At 42.8% G+C, this 27,307-nt stretch overlaps 1 protein-coding gene across 2 annotated transcripts in view; it reads right to left on the reverse strand.

Moving 5' to 3' along the window:
• The window catches only part of ZNF609 (zinc finger protein 609), a 128,477-nt gene that overhangs the window by 81,212 nt on the left and 19,958 nt on the right, over nucleotides 1–27,307 (reverse strand). The window contains exons 1-2 of one of the 2 annotated variants that reach the window (XM_053272227.1): nucleotides 25,719–25,865; nucleotides 18,033–18,915 (exon numbers count right to left, since the gene is read on the reverse strand). In XM_053272227.1, the coding sequence (XP_053128202.1) occupies nucleotides 18,033–18,782 (750 nt within the window). In that variant the 5' untranslated portion in view covers nucleotides 18,783–18,915; nucleotides 25,719–25,865. Of the gene's footprint in view, nucleotides 1–18,032; nucleotides 18,916–25,718; nucleotides 25,866–27,307 lie in introns of those variants that run through there. The other variant, XM_053272226.1, reaches the window with a different exon arrangement.

Consider the following 27,307-nt stretch of genomic DNA (forward strand, 5'->3'; position numbering starts at 1 on the left):
TACAAATTCTCTGCTTTTGCTGCCAATCCAAGTGTGATCCCAGTACTGGCCCATTTCCCAGACATGAGTAAGGGCACCAATTTCCCCTTTCCATCTATTGACATATCAAACCCCTCTTCAACCTCCTTCTGCTAGCAAGCAGCCTTGAAAAGCAGAAGCCAAAGAACAAAATTAAAGAAAAATAATAAATAAAAGCAATCTGCCATTGTGCTGGCTACAAGCAGGCATTTAAATCTTCAATGCACCACTAAGATGCAGACGGACAGAGAACCATATTAACAAGTCTGGGGAAAGTGATACTACTTTACAGAGAGATTGACACAAGATCTCACACTGCCTCCAAATGAAATCACATCGTCACACTGTAGGGAGAGGAATTAGTATTTACTAAGGAAGGATATAAAGCTCCACCTTAGACTGAAAAGGACTCGTGTCCCCAAATTGTATTACATCGCCTATGATTCAGGATTTTTTCCTTGACCCTGACCAAAACTGAACCTAAAAATGTGGTACACACTTTTTATGTGGTCTTCTGGGAATTAGAAATGTGTTTTTAGCACTGGCCCCACTCATCATTAATGGTGAACATACAACCAAAGACAGTCACTACAACAGGGTGCAATTTGACTCCGCATCCTCCAATTCTAAGCCTTTTTCTAAGAGACAGATAATGATCATACCAAAGGGTTTAGTTGCAGAATGCTGCACTTGATCACGTGTTCTTCAACACACAAGTGAGAGACAAGGCTGAGAGCCAATGACTGTTCTCCAATTCCTGCCTCCCTGAGGGATTCCAAATTATGCACAGCTTTGCTCCTGAAAAAGCAGCAGCTCACTGTCACAGAGGAGAACTTGGGTAGAAACACCCTCAAGTCTCAAAATCTGCATATGATTTTTAGTTTTACAAACCTTATTCTAAAACAGTTATTTTAGAAAAGTAAAACATTTCATTTTATCAATGTATGCCAGTTCAACTTCAGAAAAGTCACCTATCAACAAATATTGAGGGTGAGGCCATAGCTCAGTGGTAGAGCAAATCTGCTTGGCACGCAAAAGGCCCCAGGTTCAATCCTTGGAATCTCCCGATCAAGCTGGAATAGATTTCTGCCTGAAACCTTGGAGAAGCTACTGCTAATCAGTGCTGACAATACTGAGGTAGATGGATTGATGGTTTAACTCTAAATAGGACAGCTTCCCATGTTCTTATGTTCCACTTCTCAAATCCACTACTTTCTGCTCCTCGTCTATCTTCATTTCCTGACCAGTAGAGAGGTCAAGCAAGAAAGTCTGGTCTAACTATTTCTTGCTAGCAAGTCAGTTAGTTTCAAGTTTATGCAAGCATTTTCAACTTCATCTACCTGGAAAATGGTAACATTAAAGAGTACCCCCAGAGGAGTACGAGTTGGAAATTGAAAGAGCTTATTGCATATCTACTCCTCCCTCACATGCCACTGACAAGCCTCATCCATTTATCGTAAAGTTTTAAAGATCTATGGTTAAAGGAAATCTTTTGAAGGGTGCCCAGGAAGGAAAGGAGTTCATGTGGGATAACTCTCGAATCATGTTTTCCCCAGATTTTCCTAAAGAGGTGGCTGATAAACATCTTTCCTTTCAAAAGGCACGTCTATTGGCTAGAGAGAGAAATCCACAATAGCATGTTTGCTTAGCAGGAGTGTTTTGCATTTATTATGAAAATAAAATGAGATCCTTCCAAAATCCTCTTGCTGCCAAGAAATACATAGCAACACTGAATCCGGCAGGAGCAGAGTTAATTGTTTTGACTATTCTCTCCTATTCACATCTGAACATCAGCCAGTGGACTCTTATCTTTCGTTGTAATTGGTATCGTTGTGTAAAGCACTTCAGGGTCTTTGCACTAACTCCTGTAGTCTTCATCCTGATTTTAAGAGCTTCTTGCAGGGGGTCCACTGGAGTGTGCTAAGAGCCAAGACTACCACGCCAGACCTGGGAGTGCAAATAGGTGTTTTCTTTGTTTTTCTTTTTTCATCTTCTGGTTTGCCGCTATATTTTTCCTCTTCACTTACTGGGTTAATTGGTGTTGGTATTTGTTAGGTTTTGCTTATTAATAATTATTTACTGGCGTATTAGCACCCTATTAAGCTCTATTCATTTACCTCTTTATTCTTGCACATATTTATCATTTTCTATGAGTCAGTTCAGGCTGCTTGTTTCTGCTGTTTTGGCTTTTTGCAGTGATGTCTTTATTAAGTATGGTTGTTTCCATGGTTACTTGGAATGTCAAGGGTCTGCATCAGCCTTCAAAGGTCCACCAGGTGTTGGAAAGTTAGGCTATTGAGATCGCTTTTTTTTTTTTTTTAAACAAGAAACCCATATTTTGCCAGCTGATAAATTGCTTTCACAATGGGTACAAGTGAGGAACATTTACACAATTCTAAGAGGGCGAGGGATGTGGAATAAATTCAGATTTCTTCTAAATTAATTGTTTAACAGGAAACAACACATGAAGGTCATTTTCTTATACTCATGGCTAGTATGGGTGGTCAGCATTTGGCATTAATGAATTTGTATGCTCCAGTCATAGATTCCCCAGAATTAATACATAGCTGTTTTGAATATTTACATACCTTGATATTTGATCACTTGATTACTGGAGGGGATTTGAATCAATCTCTTGATCCCCTTCTTGACTGTAATATGCCCTGCCACATCTAGATTACAATCTCAAACCCATACCATACTTAAGGCCTATATGTTAAGTTTTAATTTAGTAGACATGTCATCAACTTAATTCCTCCCAATGAGAATATAATTTTCTTTCTCCTGTTTATAAAGATTGTTTTAGGTTGGATTATTTTTTTGACATTTCTTTGAACCTCAGGTTCAGGCATGCAACTTATGCAATGCCATAGCAATCTCAGATCATGCCCGTGTTAAATTGGTTGTCTGTATGGAAGGTTATTCCAGTACTTCATTCAGGTGGTATATGAATAAATCCTTGCTGAATGATCTGTAACATTAGACAAATGGAACAGGAGATGGAGGGTTTTGTGTTTTGTTTTGTTTTTCATTTTAACAGGCGCTCTATTACATCTGGTTTGGGATACTTTTAAAGCATTTTTGCGGGGCCGAATCATTGCTTAGTCTTCATATTTAAAAAGGCAACAAATGGCTCAGATAGTATCTCTCGAGAAGCAAGTTAAGGATTTATTAACCTTATACACATTACACCCATCTCCTGAGACATACAGAACCTTACTTACGGCTAAATATCAACTCAATAAATTGTACTCCTTAGAAACTGAATTTTTGTTTAATTGTACTAGGCAAAGGTATTGGGAAAACGGGGAGATCTAGTAAACTCTTGGCTTCTATATTGAAACAGATTAAACAGCATAACATTATCCATCATACTCAAAGCAATGTCCACAGATCCTGAATTTATAAATCAGAAATTTGAGTTTTATTCTAAGCTGAATAGCAGCATTACATCTAATAATGATGCAGATAGACTGTTTCCTGCAAAAGGTGCATCTTCCATACTTAACACAAGATCAGATCAATTTTTTAGCTGCATCTCTTTCTCTACAGGAAATAACAGCCACAATTGAATCTATGAAATCCAGAAGGGCCCCGGGACCCAATGTGCAGTTTTACAAGAAATATATCAATTTCCGGGCTCCAATTTTATAATGATGGTGATGTATTTTTAAAGTCAGTACTTCTCTCCTTCTCTCAATAACGTTTAGATTAGGGATGTGCACGGAACCGGAGGGGGAGCAACTCGAGGATGGATATCTTTAAGGGTGGGGGAGGATGCTCTCCCCCCCGCACCTGCCTCCACCAGTGCTGCAGTTTAAAAGGGTTTGGTGGGGTGGCAGCATACCTCCCTGCCGCCCTGTTGCCTTGTCGGACCGGAAGTGCAGAGTGCAGGGAACAAGTTATTGACCTATGTGCCCCACCAGCACGTAGGGTGCAGAGCAGACTGTTCCCCCTACCATTATTCATCCAGTTCAGACCAGGTTTATATCTGGCTGCCAAGGATCAGATAATATTAGATTATTGATTGAGGTACTAATATTATCCTCGGAGAGGATAATACTATTATATTAATATATAATACTCATATATTATTGCTATCCTTGATAATGTTATATGCACTCTCCCCCCACACCCGTGTGTGTGTGTGTGTGTGTGTGTGTGTGTGTGTGTGACTACCATTTGTGCAGATACAGATATATTTTGCTAGCACTCCCATCCAATCCCAATACTGACCCTCCAGAATTACATCACTGGATTTGGATGCCAATTTTAATTCATAGGATAACCTGGAATGTCCTGTGTGAGAAAATGTGCATAGGGGCGAGACAATGCTCAGTTTTTAAAAGCCACCTTTCTATATTGCACCTGGTTCTTAACCTAACAAATCATTACCTCTCTCTATTTCATAGGCCCCAGTGCATCCTGATCCACAAACATTCAGCTCCTATTCTTGTCCCATACAGAGGAGCCTTCTAAGATCAGTATCACTGGCAAGCCACACTACCTCTCAGCATTTGCAATAAACTCCAGGAAACCAAAGCAGCTCTGGGCTGTGTCCTGCTATATTAGCTGCCAAGAAGCCCCCCCCCCCCCCCCGCCCACACACACACAACATTTAAAGAAGCTCCCTGCAGGCTGGCCATTACAGCATTATGATGCTCTCTGGGTCTCATTTTTTAGAAATTGCTGACCTTGAACCTAAACCCAGCTCCCATAGGTCTTCCTGTGATCCAATATGCAAAACCGACTCCCAACAATTATCAATGTCACTCAGGAAGCAACCACTCTATTTTGAACAAACCCATTTTTGAGCTCTCTATCATCATGTGTTTGTTTAACTGAGTCCCAATCCAAGAGAGACCACTATGTTTTTTGCCCCAAGAACATACAAGTTTAAAACAAAGGGCCCAATCCAGATGGAAAGTACAAGGAAATATTGTGCCTGGCTGTACTAATGACAACCAAATGTCTACATGAATTTCTAAGGCTTGCTTCAGTGTGAAAAGGTGGGGAAAATGAAGATTCACATGTCTTGTTCTGGAACACTAATGTCTGTTGTTACAGGTGACCAGCAAGTTAAGAAAACTCCCCGATCTGCAAAACCACAAGACCAGCATTATCCATATGGTTGTCACATACTCACATGCATTTTCAAGCAGCACAGGATTGCAAAAGCCTTATGAGGAAGCAGCTCCCATGCTGATGGATGTGTGGATGTGAAGGAGGCCTAAGATCTCCTTACAAGCCTACACTGACAGACCTAAAATACCCTCAGCAAAGTTAGCATCTTTTAAGTAAACTAAATATATGAAGATATCAGTACAAAGGATAACCAACTGCAAAAATTCACTGCTTATCCAGCGTAACATGCTATATGAGAGAGAGAGAGAGAGAGAGAGAGAGAGAGAGAGAGAGAGAGAGAGAGAGACTTAAAACAGTCATGATGATCTTTAAAAACAACCATGAAGAAAATTGGCAGCAAAGCAGTATACTGGAAAGGACTCCATATGGTGCTAATTTCCGATCTATCCCAAATGATAGTATTTGACCAATGTGACAGGTGAAGCAAAAGTCAATAAACAGTCACAACTAGAATGCCCAATCATTTGAGGACAATCACATCTTAGTAAGCCCTGGGAATCGGAAAAGGAATCAGTTGGGGGTGTACATATGCCACCAAGAAAAAGTAGCAAACGGAAATTAAAGCATATGACAATCAGGAAATGCTCCCAAGTCTCTCCTCCTCTCCCATTTCATGCATGTTTCTATTGCAACATGGGTTTTTGTGGTAAAAATTATTCTGGGAGATAGACATTGGGATCATGACTAGGTTAACTACTGCCTCAGAAGCAGCACTGTCTGATGCGGGGGGGGGGCAGCTATAGTTACACTGGATACAAAACAAAGCTGTAATTGATTAAACAGGTTGCCCCTCACTCCAAGCCCTTTCCTACTCACACAACTGGGCTATCAGAAAGAGGAAGCAATTTTCTTCAGTTACAGCCAACCTCCAGAGGCAACAGCAGCCAAATCTCTGCCTGCTACATCCAGCAGTTTTTTTAAAAAGTCAGTTGCATTTACATACACACACACTGCTCTCCCTGGAAGCCAAATATCAAAATCTAACTCCACAGGATTAAGGAAGCCCAATTTCCTCCTTTGTAACTCTTGACATTCTGGCTGTATGCCATGTTCCTGCTTTGTTCCTGCAACAGAAGGCTCTGTACTGAAGGTCAGGGAAAGATAAGGAAAGCAGCATTAGTCTTACCATGAAGGGTTCTTTTTCACAGCATACAGAGGTCACCCAGCGGCATGGGTTGTGGACCCAACATGCTCCACAGACAGGACTAATTCAAATTTAGAATGAGGCTTGCTTCTGGTGCTCAGAAGGTGCCAAACGCCGTTCCAGGACTATTGCACAGAAAAAAATCAGGTGACAAAAAAGAGCACTGTGCAGAAAAAGAAAAATATATAAAGGAATAAGCTGCTACCCTGGGAATCACTGCCACCACCCAAAAAACTTGCACCCTGGCAACAAACTGAAGCCAGAGAGAACATCCGTGGGTGGATCTGATGGCCTCCATACACTGTGAAAAAGAATCCTTCATCGTAAGACCTTTTCCACAGAGTAGGAGGTCATCCAGTAGTATGACTGAGCAGTGAGTTGACGGATGGTAAAGGACATAACTAGACAACTTGTAGTACAGTGTGGCCAATGGCTGCCTGTTCTGACTAGGAGGAAATTTTGTAGTGCTTAATGAAAGAGGTGATAGAGGACCAGGTGGCTGCCCAACATATTTCAAATAGCAGCACATGAGCGGAAAAAGTTACTGAAACAGAGGCACTGCACCTAGAATGGGCAGTGATGCCCCCAAGAACAGGAAGCACCAGGGACCAATGAAATGCAAGTTCAAGCCCCAGCGCCAATGAAATGCGAGTTCAAATCCACCTCAATAGGGTGACTTTGGAATCCTTGGAACCCAAAGATGAAGGGTGAAAGCTAACAAAAAGTGAGTCGGAGTGGAGGAAAGCTCTGGTACACCTAATATAGAAACAAAATGCCCTACAGACATCCAGGATATGCCAGGACCTCTCCTTGGGGTGAGAAGGGGAAGCACACACACATACCCCCCAAAAGGCAGCACAAAATCCTGCAAATGGTGAAAGGTTGTATTGACCTTGGGTAAGAAGGTAGGGTTGAGCTTAAGAATGACCAAGTCAGGTTGGAAGAGGCAAAGTTGCTTCTCCATCTTCAGGTTGGAAGATGGAGAATGCCCCAAGTTCAGAAACTCTGCGAGCCATAGGGATGGCTACAAAAAAGGACCTGTAAAAGTAACATAAGTTCTACTGAATATTTCAGAAGGAGAAAAAGAAGGCAAATCAGCTTCTCCCTCTGTTCACTGGGGAGATAAACAGTGGCTTGCACAGTACTGAAGAATGCTCCCAGATGTTGAAGGGACTGGGAGAGAATAAGGTGACTTTTCTGGTGATTGACCAGAAAACATGAGTGGAGATAGCCGAGAGCCACTCACATCCGTCCACGCCCAATGGAAAGAAGGGGCCCGGATCAAGAGATCGTCTAGCAAAGGGTGGGTATGAATGTCGCAGGTCCTAATGTGCACAAGTGCCACCATGATTTCGGAGAACACCTGGGACGTGAATGATAGGCTAAAGGGAAGGGCCCTGCATTGGAAGTGTTGATTGTCGTAGCCAAACCTGAGGAATTTGTGTTGGGCGGGGAGGATGGGCAGATGGAGACCAAGAAATCATGAGGCCCGATTGCCTCCTTGATGGTGAGGAGGGATTCCATGTGAATCTTCCTCTTTTGAATGAAGCAGTTCAGGTCCTTCAGTTCTAGAACCACCCTCCATATACCATCCCGCTTTGAATAAATGCTTCAACATGAGTCAGTCAAGGGTACTGTTTCTATCCTGAGTGAGGTGAAGAATTGCCTGACTCATCCAAAGATGTTTGGTCAGATTTTTGGATTTGAGAGAGACCAGGAAATGTCTGGAAGAGTAGAAGAAAGGTCTAGGGAATAACTTTGGGAGAGAGTGGAAAAGACCCAACCAACGGTCATGAGTGGTGTTGGCCCAAATGTGAGTGAAATCGAGGTCTGCCCCCCTACCAGCATAGAATGATTGCTTACATTTGGTCTGGGAAGGAGAGAAGGTGGATGGACATGAGGCTAGGGACCTGGCGGGTCCTTTATTCCTCTGCTGACACCATGAGGTCTTGTGGGTGGAGTTGCAGTTAACTCTGTAGTGCACGCCAGGTGGCCTGGACAAGATGAAGGAGGGGCAGACCTGAACAATTTGTGCAACTCCTTACAGCCTAATGGCATAGCCTTTTTCTTATCACAGGGTCCAAAGATTCCCCAAATAGATTTGCCCCATTAAATGAGGTAGAGGCTAAACTGAGCTTGGCTCTAGAGTCAACACTCCAATGCTTGAGCCAGAGACATCTGCAGACAGCAACGCCCGAGGCTATGGCTCTGGAAACGTAATGAATGCAATCCAAACTGGAATCCACCATAAGGGCAGCCGCTTTAGCCAGCTTGGTAATGCCCTGTCTAAACTTAGTGTTTTCCAGAGGTATATGTTGGATGAGGTCCTTTGCCCAAAAGAGAGAGGCCCGGGCAAATACAGAGTCAGTAGCAGCTGCCCTAATTACATGGCAGAGTCATTATGGGCCTTATAAAGCAGAAAATCACACTTTTTGTCTTCAGGAATCTTTTTTATTTCTTTCGCAAATTTATTGACTATTGACTTCCTTAGACTTGAGGCGGTTTACATAAATTAAAACCAAGACCGGGGGGGGGGGGGGCACCACATACACACCAAAAACCCCTAAAAACCTGTCAAAAAAGATAAGTTTTCAAAAGCTTCTTAAAGAACAGAAGGGAGGGGGCATTACAAATCTCAGGAGGCAGAGTGCTCCATAAGGAGGGGGCTGCAACTGAGAAGGCCCTCTGAGCACCAGAAGCAAGCCTCATTCTCAATTTAAATCAGTCCTATCTGTGGAGCATGTTGGGTCCACAACCCATACTACTGGATGACCTCCTACACTAACTCTAATATTCAAGTGTAGGATCCATGAATGCAGCCACATTCCCTCCAAAGATATCATCAGACACTGGGTGCAATTTGAGGTGCTGGTTTTGACCTTTAATGCCCTTAATGGCTTAAGACCAAGCTACCGGAAGGCCTACTCCCACCTACCTCTGCCCCGGCATGAGAGATCATAAAGAGAGGCTCTCCTGTGGATCCGTCCCCTTCTGAGGCATGACTGTCAGTAACATGCAGGCATGCCTTCTCAGCAGTGGCCCTGACTCTTTAGAACCCCTTGATCTTAGGCTTGCCCCTTCCCAGTTTAATTTTAAATGACTGAAGACTTTTTTATTTCAGCAGACTTTCTCTTAACTCTGTATATTCTTTTGTGATTTCCCTTTTTAATGACTCTCTTATCCTGTACTTCTATGATTTTAGAGACTGTTTTTAAATTTTGTTGTAAATCACCATGACTTCATTATTTTTGAAGCATTGCAGCATATGCAACTTTAAAAAAATCAAAATATGAAGCACAGTTTTTCTTGTGTAAAAGATAGAGGGGAAGGTATACACATGCAATGTGTTTCACAAAGGCACATCTCTCTCAGCTTAATGTACCTGACAAAGTTGCTAAAAAAACAAAATGGGGGTGGGGAACCATATATGCACCAGTCCTCACGGATGCAAGCAGTTGCCCTGGTGTCCAAGTACTGAGAGGCAACATAGGCAGGCCTGCCCGTACTTATGAACATGCCACAATATGCCTCAATTCTTGCCTGTGCTGAAATTCTTGGCAGACCTAATAAAAAGATAAGTATGGACCTTCCTAGAACTGCCTTCATCAACAGCTGCCTGTAACTTGCCATTCACTTACCTTGCATTAGCAGCAAATACTCCAATGAGCAGCCAAGGAACAAAATGCACCTGCCTGGCCTCCAGTCATTCCCCCAGTGCGCAGAGCTGCACTCTGTTAACTGCACTTGTGGCGCTCTCCCTCTCTTTCAAACCTTCCAGACAGAAGATAAAGAACCATGAGTGGGAGTGCCATAGCGCTCTGCACTTTGCTTCACTGACTAAGGAAATAGAGCAATGCTAAGGTGACTGTACATATTCATCTGCTCAAACTATTAAGACTGCTGCTGCTGCTTCCTCCAAAATCTTCAGTCCACCAGTTATTTCCAACAGAAGTGGGCACAGTAGCATGCCGCTATTTAGGAGGCAGGCAATGGCATGATGAGCACACACCAGGTTGCATCTACCACATGAGAATACTATGACACAATGGTAATGCTATTACTCCCTTTAGGATCTGGAGAATATGCTGGAGTAAGTGCTTCCCGCTATTCTTGAAGCTGGGGCATACCTATTCTGCTCAAAAAGTGAAGTAGGCACACAAAAACTTTAAACATCTTTGCAAGTACTTGAGAATTTGAGGAGAAAAAGATTTGGCTTGGGTTGGTAGTATCAAAACCTTATGTACAATATTTAGGATCTTTCACATTATTCTCTTGACCATACTGGCTTGTGGCATATTGGAGGGATCTGTTTTGAACTTAAGGCCCCAGCACTGCACAGATCTCTGGCACAGACAGTAGTAGCTCCTCTCTTCATAAGCAGGCAAGGAAGGACAAATTGCACCCAAGACAACTGTCATCCTGGGTCTGGTTTTACCAGATTTCTAAAAGCTCTTTATTTGTTCTAGCAGAAGTAGTTATGGGAATTGTGCCAGAGAGAAGACACAATGTACTCTCTATGTCACACAAAGGTTGGATGGATGCAGTATTAAAAATACTCAGCATTTATTTTACTTTAGTATTATGTTTGCCTATAGCCTCCATATCTGATGTTTAGACCCCCCAAAAAACCAAACTGCTCCCAGCAGGCAAACACTGTATCAACTGAAATGCAAATGCAGATACAATTTATTTATTTATTTATTATTTATTTATTTATTTGATTTATATACCGCCCTTCCGAAATGGCTCAGGGCGGTTCACAATTATCATTCAGTTGAAGGTCTTTCCTGTTGATCAGGCCCTTGGTCAACAAATTAATGTGTTTGCTCTGCATCTGAGCTTTTCCTTCTGAGCCAGGTAAATCCCACATCCAACCTAATAACAGACTTACGGGATTTAGGGTATCTTCTAGGTGACTGCAGCAGATGAAAAATTAACAATATTTGTTACTAATCTATCTGCATGTTTCATTCTTTGATCTATTAGGAAATAGTTTGGTACTCATGTGACACCATTTATTTTTATTAGTCATAGGTTTCATGATGTCACAGATTGACATTGGCTGTTTTATCTACTAACAGGCTGGCCCTAGCACTCTCTGGAGTTTTGCTTGATGACCAAGTCTGGGAAACCCATGCTTCACGGATACCTAGATGAGCAAAGAGATCATTAGCCTGAGGTGGCTGTCCAGTAAACTCATAAGCTAAGAACATCTCTCAAGCTTATACCATGTTTCACTTACTCAGTTTAAGTTAGCACTTTTTTATTTTTATAATAAAATTTATTTATTTATGTTTGCATTTTTTCCATTTGTTCACAAATCTCTTTTGGTTAAACTGCCCTGAGTTTTATCCTGGGTATTTAGAATATCCCAACTTAAGTTCTGCCTAGCCTCTAATGTTAGTGTGCTATTTGGTTACAACTTTTCAGAGGTACACTGGTATAAAACATAGGTACCTTCCATTGGTGCCAATTATTAATCTTAAATTCTATAGTAATATATTGCAACTTCAGAGGGGTTGGGTAAAAATGAGCCATGATTTCATGCACCATTTCTTTGTTCTCTCTCTGCTCAGTCATGCTGTGTTAGCTTGGCCAAACACCCCTTTTTGATATGCATGTTTTGATATGCAATGGGGAAGAGGCTGGAGAGGTTTCGCAATTCAAAGGAGTGTGCAGAATTTCTCTGGCAAACCTGGAGATTGGACCCCAACCAACCTGATTAAAAACAGGAAGTGATTAACTGAAAAACACTACTTTGGGGGACAGTGGGGACTAGCATGTGTTTGTTTTGGTATGTCTGCCCAGGTCAAAGTGAAAAAATGTACTTGTTCCACTTGAATCAGTTTCTCCCATTTGGAACTTTGGCAAAAGGTGCATTCAGAGCACTGTGTGCCTGGAACATGCTCCCTCATGTACACATTGATAAGAGATTTCATTGAACCCCTCCTTCCTGCACATAGCAACATCACATTAACATCCCACATGGCACTGATCATCACAGCAAATGTTCAATCAAATCAAAGCTGGAGAAGGAGTCAAACACAGGGAAGCAGTTTTGTCCGTTGCTCATCTCTCCACCTGCTCTTATCCAGCATCATGAAGGCTGACAACAAATGGAGCTTCCAAAGCCTGCTGGGCTGCACCTCCCATTCCCACATGCACTGCAGTAACTGCCACCACACAGCAAGAACTTGCCATTTACTGTGCTGTTATCCAAGAAAGCAGAACCACAGCAGAGCACCAGCAGCTGCTGCCAGTCTCCAAGCTGATAAAATAAATAACCCCAAAGCACTAAAGAGGCAGCACACTGAGCAGTCAGGTCCCTTCCCGCCAAGACTGCTTTTCCCCTCCAAGGTCCCAAGGTCCAAAAGGACAGTTCCCAGCAGAGGTATATAAACCCTGGACTCGGCAAAATTACAAAAAACCACTTAAAGGGAATACAGGGGTGGGGTGGGTGGTTCATATTTGCACGGATGAATCAACAGGCAGGAGAAGTGTACTTAACTTCTTACAACCACTGATTCTAACTGCAGATCCAAATGCCAGCCATTTCCCCCCATAGCCAGGTTTCTTCCTGCCTCAGAGCCTATACCAAGCAGGGCAGGGGGGAGGTAAAATAAAGTGATGGTGAGATGGGGAGAGGAGCATCAACAGGCACAGGAAGGGTTAAGCACCCCCTACCTGCCCAGTTCATCCCCAGGAATGCTGCCCAAACCTCATTAGCATTACAAGGCAAACAAGGGTTGGACTCCCTTGTTTGCTTAATAAATCTTCAGTTTTGCCCTCACTGACACTTGTCCTTCATTGTCAAAGCAGCATTGCTTACAGTGTAGTAGCCAACATGAAGGTGTTACAGAGGTCTGTTCCAAGAAAATAAGGCAAGCCAAATGCTTGCACCTGGGAAGTATATTTACCTCACAGGGGCCAACAGAAACTCATATTCTGGCTCAAGTTTAGGCTAAAGAGCCCTGCACAGCAGTACTACATGAATACTACCCACAGGGCTGCCTTCCTCACACAGCTAACTGTGGTGTTTTGCTGTGTATCAAGTGCTATCACAAGATGTGGAGAAGAGCTCGGTTACTACTAATCTCTGCTTCCAGATGGGAGAGGGGTGGGTATAGATCCCTGCTCATTCATCTCACACCACTACAACTCCTGCACCAACTTTTGCTCCTCCTGCAGTGTTTGCATCCCGCCACTGAACATGCACACACAGCCAGAAAAACAACAAACATGAGTAGCCCATAGTAGCTGTCTCACCCTGACCCTCTCCATGAAGGGGCTGTTTATAGCCACAGCAGGGAAGGAAGCCATCTGTCCATTCCCACCCCCAGCTCAGACACCTGGTTCCATCTGCCTTTCTGCACTAATCCCTCATTATGCTCTCACTGCATGCCTCTCTCTCTTCCCTAACTTTGCCAGATCTAAATCAATCCTCCCTGATCACCAGAGGCTTAATTTTCTATCAGAGGAAATACAGAGCTTATATGATGCAAACAAATCAAATTGCTGAGGTGGTCACATACATCCTCTCACAAGCACCTTCTGCTAAGATTTTTTTCCAACCTATCTGCATGACAAGCTCCTTTCTGCTGTCCTTTTCCAGGGACTGGTTTCAGGATACAGGAATAGCTGGTGGTTACATGTACACTTAAATACAGGGAAAATCATCAAGATTCCACTCAGACCCCTTGAAAAGGAAATAACTCTCTGCTTCTGTAATATTTTCCATATACCACTGCTCCCATTTTACAGAGATACACAGGATCTACCTATCCTACAAGTCATATTCTCCAATTCAGTTTGCTGTTGGACATTTCCACAGCTATAAGAAGAGAACCCAGAGCAATGTTCAATTTGACAAGCTAGATGATTTTAAGCCCTAAGCTTTATTTCAGAAGCTGGCTCCAACTCTAGCATGTAGATTTCACATCTCGTGCATCTGTTACGACTATTATTCTCTGTACATCAGTCTTCCCTCTAACAGGGATTCCCAAGCAAAAGCCATCACAGCTGGGGATTCTGCGAGTTGTAGTCAACAACATCTGGGAATCCCTGTTAGAGGAAACACTGCTGTACATGCAGGCTACTTGGGGGGAAAGGAGAAATCCACCCTCCAACTTCCTGTCTCCCCAAGTAATGCATGGATGTATTTCTCAACGTAAAAACAATAATGACAGCAAAGGAGTGTCTCTTCCATCTCTTATTTAACAAACCTCTAAAACCACCAACCCGCTCTGCACACACTGCAAATCCCTCTTGCTGTTTTTAAATGGCAGTTGATGGCACTGGGGGGAGTGGGGCGGGGCTGGCTTTTGCATTATCTTATAGATCAGTTAAACTTGTGTCTGTTTTTAAACTGCTGCTTTTATGATTTTTTAAAAATTATTATTGGTGTGGTATATTGTGAGCCGTCGTGTTTGCTTTTAACAGAGAAAGGTGAGATATAATAAATCATATAAATAAATAAAATAAAGTGCTTTCAGGCTCACATATCCAAAGAATGGGAAAAGAGAGAATAACTTCCTTACATAGCAGTACCCACTAAATACAAATATTTCAGTTAACTATGAATAGGCTTCTGCAGCACTTAAACCAGAATACATCTCTTCTCTTTGCTAACTTCTCTTGCTTTCAAATCACAGTATGAAACTAATGAACCTTGACAGATCTTCAAAGAGAGTGTTCTAAATAGGCCTCAGTCCTATACAGCATAAAAAGCAAGTATTCACAAATCCTTCCAGACTCCTCTCCACTCACTGTAAAACCCAAGTACTTGGTTTTCATTCTTACATGAGGTATGGCTATACTCCTCTCCTTCCTACATCAGTAACTGAAGATTAGTCTTAATTCCAGTTTAGATCTCTAGCATGTGAGCCTTCACAAAAGGTAGAAATAGGTCATTTACTCAATTACAACACAAAAACTGTTGCCCATCCACAGTTCTATCTGGCTCCTAGAGTAAGCCTGGTGAGCATCATCAGGCCTAGAGAACTGATTACTGAAAGGCACTATCTTTCTGACAGAGCAGAGCAGAAGCAGTATGGAAAATGCTGTGACCTCAATCTGTAATGTTCTTTTCCCCACCAAGTCTGTGCACTTCAATATAAGCACTGGAATAGGGACAGGTGTTGCATCACAGATTTGCTAGAGGGATACAGCAGCATTAATAATATATCAAATTTGCTATATTAGCAAGTGCACACATGCTTCTAAATTTAGAGCCTGCTTTTGCAACTGTATGATGCACTCAAGATGTTTTAACTGTTCATTCCTTTTGATATCAACTGAATAAGAAGACAAGTGACTACCACAGAGCAGACAAAGTTCACTGCTGTCCCACAACAAACCGAAGCTATACTATGCAAGAAGGAAGCTCACATACTAATGTTTGGACAACAACCTTCAACACAGGAAAATAGGAAGCTGCCATATACTGAGTCAGATTGTCTTCACAGACTGGCAGCAGCGTCTCCAAGGTTGCAGGCAGGAATCTCTCTCAGCCACATCTTGGAGAAGCCAGGGAGGGAACTTTGAACCTTCTGCTCTTCCCAGAGCGGCTCCATCCAGAGGGGAATATCTTGCAGTGCTCACACGTCAAGTCTCCCATTCATATGCAACCAAGGTGGACCCTGCTTAGCTAAAGGGACAAGTCATGCTTGCTACCATAAGACCAGCTCTCCTCTCCTAAGCAGAGAGGCCAACAGACCAACCAAGTTGTAACACCGGCCTCCAAATCCAAATAAGGCAGGATCCCATTTGAGAACAGGAGACATCTATCTAAAACTGTCTTCATAGCAACCTGCAGGCGTTGCTCTTCAACTTCATAGGCTGTTAAGGAGCTAATTAAGAGGAAAATGTGTGAGTTCTCTATAGTAGCATCCCACCAACTAAGATATACTTGAAGTGCCAGCTACTCTACCCTAAAGTTGAATACACAAGGATAGGCACACTTCAGTCTTGCTTTATAATCTGCTAATGGAAACCAAGAAGAATCCTCCTGTCCACAAATGTATTTTGAGTTTACAAAGGAACAATGCATACTCTGGATAATTTAAATCTGAACTCTTTCTAAAGAACATAAGGAGTGTCTTGCACGATCAGACCAAATTTGAAAGAATCCCAGCCATGAACAGGTGCTAGGCGATCCACTGAAAATTGGCCAGTAGTCTAACAGTCCAAACAGTAATGCACAGAATTGATTCTCCATCTCTAAGCAGCCAACACTAAACTCAGTCTCTCAAGAGCCAAAGAGTCTACTAGCAACACAGAGACAGCCTAGGAATTAAATATGTCTAAGGAATTCCAGATCCCATCTCTTCCTCAAAGGGAATCTTCATTATAACTATGCAAGTTGTGTTATTGCTCAAGCTGTCCAATAATGATATTGAGTTAGACTCATCCACACAGGAGGTGTTGCAGCCTCTAGAACTGCAGGAGGGGAAATTCTCACACAATAAATATTTACTCCCTTTAAAAATAAAAAGGGACATTCAGGCCAAAAATGGGAGGCTGGGGGAGAGATGTACTCCTTTTCATATAAACAGAAGTTGTTTTTACAGGCCAGTTCATACAGAACAGGTTTCCTACATAGATATAATTTCAATCGACAAAATGGTATGTGCAACTCATTTGTGTCATGTGACAAACATGCATTTCTGTTTTGATGCATGTACCCATGGTAACCTAGTCCATCAAGGTCACCTCCCCTCTTATATACACGCATCAGAATACTCATCACAGGACCACGTACAGATGAGTTACATTCAATTTCCTACACAGAAATGTTATCCACACAGAACATTTGTCATGTGTGAAGAAGCTCTAAGTGATCGCTATTATCTGGCAGATAATCAGGGATAAAACGACCAAGAAATGCAAGTGCAGGTCCCCAGCAGTCAAGCAATGCCCCCAAGAGTTGAAAATTAAAGAGCAATAAAATGGGTCCCGATGTCAAAATGGAGGCCAGAAATTACCTCCAAGGTAATTTCCGGCTACCCCCAACCCATGGATATAATTTTTTAACCTCCCCCACCACCCCGCCACATAGACTGAGGTTGGGTGTCTATTACCCAACCATCGATATGTGAAACCGCAGATGGCGAGTCCGTGATTAATGAGGTTCTCCTGCATTTAAAAAAAAAATCGTTAGGATGGACCACCAGTTTTACAGTTCAGATTAGGGAGGTTTGAGGTGGGGAGGGGGATACACAACGCAGCATGAGTTACATCCAGGGGTCATTAAATTTTGGCTTTGTTCACCAGCCAGACAAAAAGTTTACTTGTCAAGTGCTGTTAGTACATTACTCTGGATTTTTTTCACTCATCACAGACAAGCAGACAAGTGGATTTCCTGACCCTGGTTATGTTACAGACTTTTAGCACTCTGGCCTATTCTGCTGTCTACAAGTCAGAGCCATTATGTTCATCACTCTAGTTTGTTGGTTTCCAAGGGATGAAATCGCTACACCTCATCATTTTCCAAAAGACTGCTCTAAGCACACCCTTTCCCCGTTATACTTCACTGCTGTGCATTCCAATCTACTCCCAGTGAAATGCAAACATCTGCCTTAAATTTGCTGCTCCTGGACTATCACAGATTTGGGAGCAGTGTATCCCCACTACAATGAGGAAAAATGTAGGTTGTTGATCTGCAGACCAATTCCTTCATTTCCAGCAGTAGCTTCTTTCCAGGCCCAGCCACAAGCCCACATCTTACCTTCTCCGATTTGACTTTTTTGAGCTGCCGGCACTCGCTGTCACCATCCTCCAGCTCAGATTTAACTCCCAAAGGATTGAGTGCAGATCCTGTGTCAATAGCTATACTCCCAAGCTGCTCAGCAGCAGCAGGCGGCTCTGATCCTTGGCTCCCATCATACTGCCCAACCCTGACAGCCAAGGAGAGAGGTTGGAGTACAGTGGGCTCCTTCTCTGCTGGAGCACCCACACCCTCACTCCTTTCCTTCTTACTCTTTGACGAACCACCCTCCTTCTCCTTCTTCGAGTTGGCCACACTACGAGAAGCCTTGGCCGATTTCTCAGAGCCTTTGGGGGCAATGGCAGCCACCAAGCTACCAGAGTTCACACCATCTCCAGGGCGTCCCTGAACCTCCTTCTTGCCACTGGTCCCCTCACTTGGAGTGAACAGGGAGGATCCTGGGGCAGCTTTGCCACTGTCCTTGCCACTCTTGCTCCGCTTGGACTTGGATTTGCCTTCCTTGCTTTGTGGACCTGGAACTGGGGTCACAAACTTGATGTTCTCTGGAAGCGTGGCCACAGCATTCGGTGCTGGAAGCCCCACATCCTTGGAGCCCGACATTTCCAATTTCTGTTGGTCCTTTTCCAAATCCGCGTCCAGGTCAATTATGAGATTCCCTACTCCAATGTCCCATTCATCCCCACTGTCATACGTCTCAACTGGGTTTGCATCCACTCCTTTCCCTCCGGAAGCTCCACTGCTCAAGGACATCTTAGAGTTAACCTCAAGGTTCAAGGCTCTTTTGTCTGCTCCCTCAGCCTTTGGGTATGAAGTAGCAGCTTCAATAGCAGCTATGTTCTCAAGCCTCCAGTAATCATAGTGCGCCCAGGCGACAGCATCATTGCTGAAAAGGAAAGCAAGAACAATGGATGTTATGTTGTGGTTACTTAGAAAGGTTATCGAAGTACCAATGCACAACACACACATTTGTTAAGATATTCACATTCAGATACCTAAGGATGCACATCCAGATCAGCTGAGCACATACTCATTTACTCCCATCCAGCATTCCACCAACATCACAAGGTCTACGTTCCCATATACCTATGCCACTAGTAATAAACATGACCTGGTCATTACAAGTGGTGGGTTATCACTCTACAGCAGTTTGAGCTCAGCGCCTCTCCTCACACCAGACCAACTTCAAGTCAAATTCCAGCACTGAAGTCAGACTAGCATACTGAGTTCTGCTATGTGGGCACATTGCACTTGCACAAGATTACCAAGCAAATCCCAAACCAAGCAGATGAGCCAAATGCCTTCCTGCCACCATCTACTCCACCTTATGTTGTAAAGCATTATAATGGATCCTTCAAGGTATGTTACTTCTCCCCTGCACCATCCCCCCCAATAGTTTTGGCCTTCCCTAGCTCTTCAGATCAATATGAGGGCCTGGTAGTTAGCAACACTCTGCTCCAAAAACAACAACATACTTATATAGCCTATGTGCCAATTTTTCCTGCATTACTGATTGTAGACGTCAGCTTCTCTTTCCCTCCTGCCTGTCAGTGTCACTCACTTCAAAATGAGCATAGGCCTTCATTTTAAAAGCAGGCATTAAACAAATCTAAAGGCTACAATCACTTACCAACCCTGGAAGCAAACTACTTCTGGGCATGGCCCATTATTGCTGCAATTTCAGGCTGAATTCATATGTACAAAGGGAAACAATATTAGCTACTCCTGTTCGGATTACTTTGGAGTAAAAATATTGCTTCTGCACCATTCATATACTTTTGATGTGAAATAATATATTTTTCACAAGGACAAAGGAATATTTCAATTTTCTCCCTTTCTGTTGGAGGGAAAACTACTATGTAGGCTCTCACCAGGCACAACAGCACAGAATACTAGGATCAGTTACCATCGCACTTCTTTTTAGAAAGAAGTGTGCCACTTGCACTTATAAAATACAGAGGCATTCTTGGAAACCACAGATACATCCATATGCTGGTACTAAAATGAACAAAGTGGCTTAGTATAAGTTAGATACTCCATTTTAAGGAACAGTATATAACTGAGTGTTTTCATGAAAACAAGGCTTAACAGTCATTCCAAAATCCTGAATCATTTACAGGCCAATGATCATACACAGAAAGGAAAGCCAGTCACCATAAGAAGAGAGGGCAGCAAGCAGTGCTCCAGGAAACCGTGTAATTGCAAGAGTCACAGCAAATGGAAAATGTTCTTTCTCATCTTAAAGTCTTCCCATTCACAAAATATGCAAGGCTGACCAACCAGGAAAGTGTGAACTTGGATACACAGTTTAATAGTGACAAAACAGGAGCATAGACAGAGCTGTGTAGACACACCACACATAAAGGGTAAAAATCCATCAGCAGTAATACATGAAAGTTGCTCCCACAATGCTTGGCTCCAATTACTCAGAAACAAAAAACACTATCTTCATGACTGCTCCATACACTGGATATTTCCCTGGAGGCTACAAAGTAGCATGTCAAAGTCACTCCACAAGATAAGTATATGGCAATTACATTTACAAGAGGTAATTAGCACGTGAAATAGCATTCTCCCTAGCAGCCAGTCAAACCTAGTAAGAGTGGTTTCAGGCTTTCCTGTGAAACCAATGGCTGCCCCTCCAGCTGTGGCTCCTGTTTAAGTGTTATTGTCCTCAACTCCACCATGCCAACTACAGCAGACTGATGATCTGCATTGTTACTTATGGGGAAATGCTTAAAGCCAGCATTAATCTCAAACCCCACCCCCACCCCGCTTTTTTGAAGCCACTTTTTAAAAAAAAAAACAATCCCCAAAGGCTAGAGGCTAAAAGACAGCTTGGCTGTACATATCCAGAGACAAGTACACTGTAAAATGCCAGAGATACGTTCATTTGATGGGCTGCAGTAGCCAGACAATTTCCCATCCACTATCCCTTATAGATTCCTTGGTTCTGTGCTGTTAACAATCTGCTTCCTGACAGGTCATTATGGAGATTTTTAACCCCATGAGCCAAGGGTTGGCATGTGAGCAGAAAATAAAGAACTCTGACTTCTCATCTTAATGACAAAGGAAGTGCAGAATCAGGAGAATGTTACTTTCAGCTGTGAAGTCAGTCAGGGACAGCTTTCAAGATGTGCGGTCTTTCCACATCTCCACCCAGCACTAAGCCACAACAGCTTAAAACTACCTACCTTCCCGACTTGTTAGATAGCGTCATTGGGTTTTATTCTTCCAGCTGAGATCACAGGCAGCCTCCTTCCCGAGTGTACTAGTTTGGATGAAGGTCAGGGCCACATAATGATCAGTCTGTCTCATTTCCCCTTGTCATTACTAAAGCAAGGAGCATGTCACAGCTGAAATAGCAGGCAGTCCCTAGTTGGGATATGCCAAGAGCTCCCTGAGCAACACAAGCCTTATGCAAGCTCTTTTTTCTTAAGAAGTTGGAATACAGTGTTCACTAGAACATTTCTGTCATATATGAAGGTACTTAGGAAGGAGGTCTCATCTCCACAGCCATTTTTGAGAAGGCAAGAAACTGTAGGAATCCCTTTTGAGCAGTAGGAGGGCTCCCACTGTTTCTTGCCATCTCCACATTCCAGTGCAAATGACAGAAGTCCTGCTTATCTCCAAACCCTCTTCCGGAATACCAGAAAAGGATCTGAGGAAAGAGAAGGGACTGGTGGTGACCTCAAGTAATGGCTGGCTAATGAACGAAGCCTAAATTTATGGATCCCCAAGTATAGAATAACATGTGAATCTACCCACAGAAACTAGTATAGCTCTTCCCCCATACTAGGCCCACTGCTGTACTAGTAGGAACACAATGTTGCATGCAGCTAACCCATATGCACCAAGGCAAGGTCTTCCAAGCACACATCAAAAGGGGGAAGAACAAGCTATTGGCAGAAAAGGCCTTGCCTTGGAGTGTATTGCTGTGTGGCCCAGTGCATGGGCTCACAAATTTAGGCTTAGCTCACTAGCCAGGCTTTATTTGTGCTCACCACCAATCCACTCTCTTCCCCCAAATCCTTTCTGACACAGACAGAGGGCTTGGGAAAGAAGCAGAACTTCTCTCATTTGCACTGGGATGTGAAGAGGATAAGAAACAGAGGGAGCCTTCACCTACTGCTAAAAAGAGATTCCCGTTGTTTCTTACAGTCTCAAAACTAGCAGTGGAAACAAGACCTCTGGAGAGGAAATCTGTGAGGTGCTGGGTCACCAGAGGACGGGGAGCACTTTCCACTCTCGAGCTGGCAAGTGGATTTGTGGATGCCCAGCCAAGTGTGAGCATAACTTGGCAGGGGGGAACTATATTAGATTCAATGAGGCAGCACCACACACTACTCTACATATGCAGAACCAGCAGGAATGCAATTTTATAATAATTTTCAATTTGTTTCTACTCCATTCTCTGACAACTGCTAGGTTAAGTATATATAGCCCAGTAGCATCAACCATGAATATCACTTACAGATGATCTTGATTGAGAACTTCCATTGTCTCAAGGCAAGCTAACTTCAACTGGGCAACAGCCTCAACAGGGATTTAGGCTAACAAGCATTTAGATGCATTCATTAATCTTTTTAGGCACAACATTACTTTACAATTTCTCAACTTTAACCAAGTTAAGTGTGCACTTTATGTTATGGTGACAATTAACTTGACCCTATGAACAGCCACTAAGCAATGCTGCTCAGCGTCTAAGCAATACTGTGCATTTTAATAGGCTTGACTACCACCAGATGAAATTCATTGTTCTAACTCTACTTTAATCACTATTTAATCTAACTAATGCAAATGGTACAACTGTTTTGTAGAGTGGGAGTTATTCCAAGGCATGTGTTGTCTTGTATTTATGATTTTGTCTTCATATTTTGTGTTACACACAAGATTGTTGCTTATTTCTACTTCTGGTCTATTGAGCACAACAAACTGACTTACTCCCTTAGTCAGCACTCTAACTGTAACCAAGCCTAAACACATTTAATTCATTTGCTCACATCCAGCCCTCATTATCCCCATCTCTCCCCCTACCACCAAAATTTAGACTGCAAACTCTTTAAGAGCGGGGACCCACTCATGAAACTCTATGTTATCATCAGTGCAGCTTTAAAAATCAGCTTTTGTAGACCTTAAGTCCTAACATCAGGACTTAACAGCAGCTCTGTTCAAAATTATAGCAAGCTGAACAGTGCATGCTGGTACATGCAGTAATTCCAAACCTAGTCCTGATACCAACTTAGGGGAGAAATGGTGGAAACAACCTGTTCTGCTTTATGCAAATCAGGTTCAGCCTTCAGGCTCCTGGCATGCTGCCCTTTCAGCATGAACGTTAGAGAGAAGTAGTAAAGGCATCCGGAAACCAGGAAGCTACCAAAACCAGATGGGGAAAAACCTAAGCACATGTGCCCTTCTCCACTTCCTCCTTACCACACAGAATTCACCCATACACAACAGAAAGTGCATGCATGCACTTGTCCACCTGGAGATCTGCCAACAAGGAATTCTAAGAGAGGTCCTGGAACAGAAATACTTGCTTGGAAAGTCTACACAAATGAAGTGCCAGACATCAATAATTCAGCACCATTAAGGGCTGAAACCTCTATAAGAGGCATCTATGTGCTGAGAAGCCACATCATTAGAGACAAACCCAAAAGTGCACTTTGAACTAGCAACCCCTATGAAAACGTCCCTAACAAATTGAACCAGGCAAAGCTGAAGAAAGCACTGCACACAGATCAGCATGCAGGCAAGAAAGCAGAGCTCTTTGTGCCTGCCTGCCTACACACACACTGCACCAAGGCTAGTCACAACAGCCTGCATTGCTTTCGACCTTTTGTGGCAGAACAAGAAGCAAGGAAAACCTAAGTGGGAATTATTTGACATCTAAAGGTGAATTGATCCCACTAGCAGTTATGTAGCATATAAAGAGAATGTCTCCTACCCATGTGTTCAATTCTGCAGAGCTGTGGGATTAGCATCTGGTTGCTTCCAGACATGACTGACTGCAATTTTCACCCTGATTAACTTTCAGGAATGCCTGCACCGAGGAGAAGCAGAAACAGTGGAAAATCTCCAGCACCAGGCAGAGACTCTGGCTAGGCAAAGGCTGCTCCAGAACATGGCAAAGCTGAACGGATTTTCAAGTAACTGCTCAGCCTTACTGGGATCAGTCCAAGACAACATATGTGCCCTCTGGCTCCAGGCAGCCCCCGGGAAGATAAGTCAGGAACAGTCACAGCAATTGGAGCAAAACAGGACAAGTTTGAAGCATCAGTCTCTGACTGATACATAGCTCAGAATCATCCCCTGTGGCCCAGCACTCAGCTCTGTTAACCCCATCCAGCCCCTTCTGATGCCTGCTTTTACACAGGCCAGCACAGAAATACGAGCAGCTGCTGTGCTCTGGAGCTGCTCCTCTTGCCATCTCCTGCTGGCAGCCAGCCCACCGCTTTCCTCTGTACACTACCTCTACACAGCATCCTTTTTTGTTTCCTTTTACAACCAAAGAAACTCAGGGGAATGCATCTTGCTTTGCAGAGGAAGCTGCAGTGCTCTTAGCTCCTCACACTACAGAGCTGTGCTCCCTCCAGCTGCCTTGTTTAGGTTGGATTCTTTTTTAAAAGCAACTCCCATGTCTTTTTGTAGCTTTCTTTTTAAGATGTTCCTTTCTCACTCACTCACTCCCTCTCCAGTGATGAAAACAATGTTGAACGAAAGCCAGCTGGCAGCCAGAAGAGGAGACGGAGAAATCTGCACAAAGGAGCTTCCTAACTCACTGCTTTCAGTTCAAGGAACTGGCTGTGGGGGTGGGGAGAATCTCTGCTTCTCCTTATAATAGGCATGAGATATCAGTCAATGAAAATGGACGATTAGAGCCTCTCCGCCACCGACCGCCTTGCCCATGTAAATAAAATTACCACCATACCAGCAGGGAGATTTTGTCTACCATATTGGTGCACAGCTGGAATTTAAAAATGTTGCAAAAATGAAATAAGGATGAAATAAACAGCAGAAGGTCCAAAATCAAAATTGTAAAAAGGCTAATGGAAGGACTTCTGTGCTACTTTTTATTAATCTAAAAGCAAAAGGGACTTTGGCTCAATGTCTGCGCATCTCAGAGACAACTGCACCATGAGCATCGTGTACACAGCTGAAATAAAATGGAGTCATCTATCTCCTTCAATATGGAGTATACATTCTATGAATAAAGACTACAGGCCCCAGCATGCTGTGCCATTACAGAAGTGAAATATTCAGAAGGAGCCTTTCGTTTTAAAAAAGCTGTGCCCTGGAATTGTCAAATCTGATCATAAGCTTTTACCTCCTGTGGTAATCTACAGACTCTTTTTAAATATGGGAGCCCTATATGCAACACTATGCATCACCAGCTCTCTTAGCCAGTAAATATTGATAATAAAAAAGGGCAACATTTTAGTCTACTCCTGAACTGTAAATAAATAAATTTGTTTTCTATATAAACAGATGTCACAGCACTAGAGAGGGAACCACAATGGAGAATAGTTATAAGCTATAAAATATCCTTGCCTCCAAGGAAAGCTAATGTTTTACTAATGCTATTACATACACCATTTGCTAATGGAGAGCTTAAAAATGAAGCATCAACATCGTGTGTGTGTGTGTGTGTGTGTGTGTGTGTGTGTGTGTGTGTGTGTGTTTAATTACCTTATGCCTACTTCTGGGGTTCTGGGTTCATTTCAAATAGAATGAGAGTAGGTGCCACGGAGGTCTTCTAGTTCAACCCCCGAGTGTGCAGGAGTGTTCTACAGCAGCCAGGACAGATGGCCATCCAGCCTCTATTTGGAAACCTCTAGCGAATGATGGTCACTACAGCAATGTTCACTGGTGCAAATCATATGGAACTGCTATTAAAAAGGAGAAACAAAGCCATAAGACTTTGTTATTAGGGATGGCAGTCTCTATGTGACCTAAAGTAATAGTTTGGTCAGAGTTTGTGAGCCACCTTTTTATTTAAAAAAAGTTATATATGCCACTTTTCAACTAAACTTCTCAAAGCAGTTTACACAGAAAAAGAATAATGTTTTATATAAAGTTATACAAACATACAAGAATAATATACAAAACTAGAATGCCCAAGAAAGACAACCAAGGTTCTCTGCCCCAGAGACCCTAATATGTCAATGATATGATCAACACAAGAAAATTAGGAGAGGAGAGCTGGTCTTGTGGTAGCAAGCATGACTTGTCCCCTTAGCTAAGCAGGGTCAGCCCTGGTTGCATATGAAAGGGAGACTAGAAGTGTGAGCTCTGTAAGATATTCCCCTCAGGGGATGGAGCCGCTCTGGGAAGAGCAGAAAGTTTCAAGTTGGCTTCTCCAAGATAGGGCTGAGAGAGAGATTCCTGCCTGCAACCTTGGAGAAGCCACTGCCAGTCTGTGAAGACAATACTGAGCTAGATAGACCAATGGTCTGACTCAGTATATGGCAGCTTCCTGTATAGGCCATCTGCTTCAAACCAAGTTCCATTGTTTTTCTATTTTGACATAAGCTATTGATTCCTGAGGAAAGGGGTGTTTTTTTTAAAAGCCTTTATATTTTAAAAAGAAAGAAAATCCTTCAAGGACCCAACTGTCTATGATTAAAGCACATGTTACATGCATATGGCTCATTTAGGTTTATGTCCCCTTTAGTATTTTAAGGAGACTGTTCTAGAATCAAAATCCACTAGCAAACTCTTGTTTTGAACATTGATGGATGTATATTTTTAACCTCAAGAAATTCTCTAGATGGAAAATGCTTTAACTTTACATAAATGATTGTAGATAAAAGTATGTATCTTTTTATTGTAAAAATTTTTTCCCATTTAAAAGGTTTATTCAGAAATGGTATGTGCCCTTAGCTGGAAAATATTTCACATTCCTAGCTACCAGCACTGTGGCTTCTGGTGCCAGCACAACAGTTTATGCAACAGATCTATCTGGGGCTTGAGAGGGGAAAAACTGAGTTCCTAGGCACTGGCATCACATTTTTCACAGCCAGGAACATCCAGTATTTCCAGCACTGCATGTTCTCATATTCTCTCTTAACTTAAACTCTTGCCCTTCCACTGTTATTTATCTGGTTAGTTCAATTTTAAATAACCACCCCCATTCTCTCTTAATTTTCACACTATGCTGAAAAGGTCCTGCTTTAAGACTCATCTCATCCAGCAAGTTTCTCCATTCCTCCACGTTAGCATAAATCAGGGCTTAGCAAATCCCAGGTTCCCGGAAGCCATGGGCCCTAGAAAGTTAA

Source organism: Hemicordylus capensis, chromosome 10, assembly GCF_027244095.1.
Source record: "Hemicordylus capensis ecotype Gifberg chromosome 10, rHemCap1.1.pri, whole genome shotgun sequence".
NCBI classification, from domain to species: Eukaryota; Metazoa; Chordata; class Lepidosauria; order Squamata; family Cordylidae; genus Hemicordylus; species Hemicordylus capensis.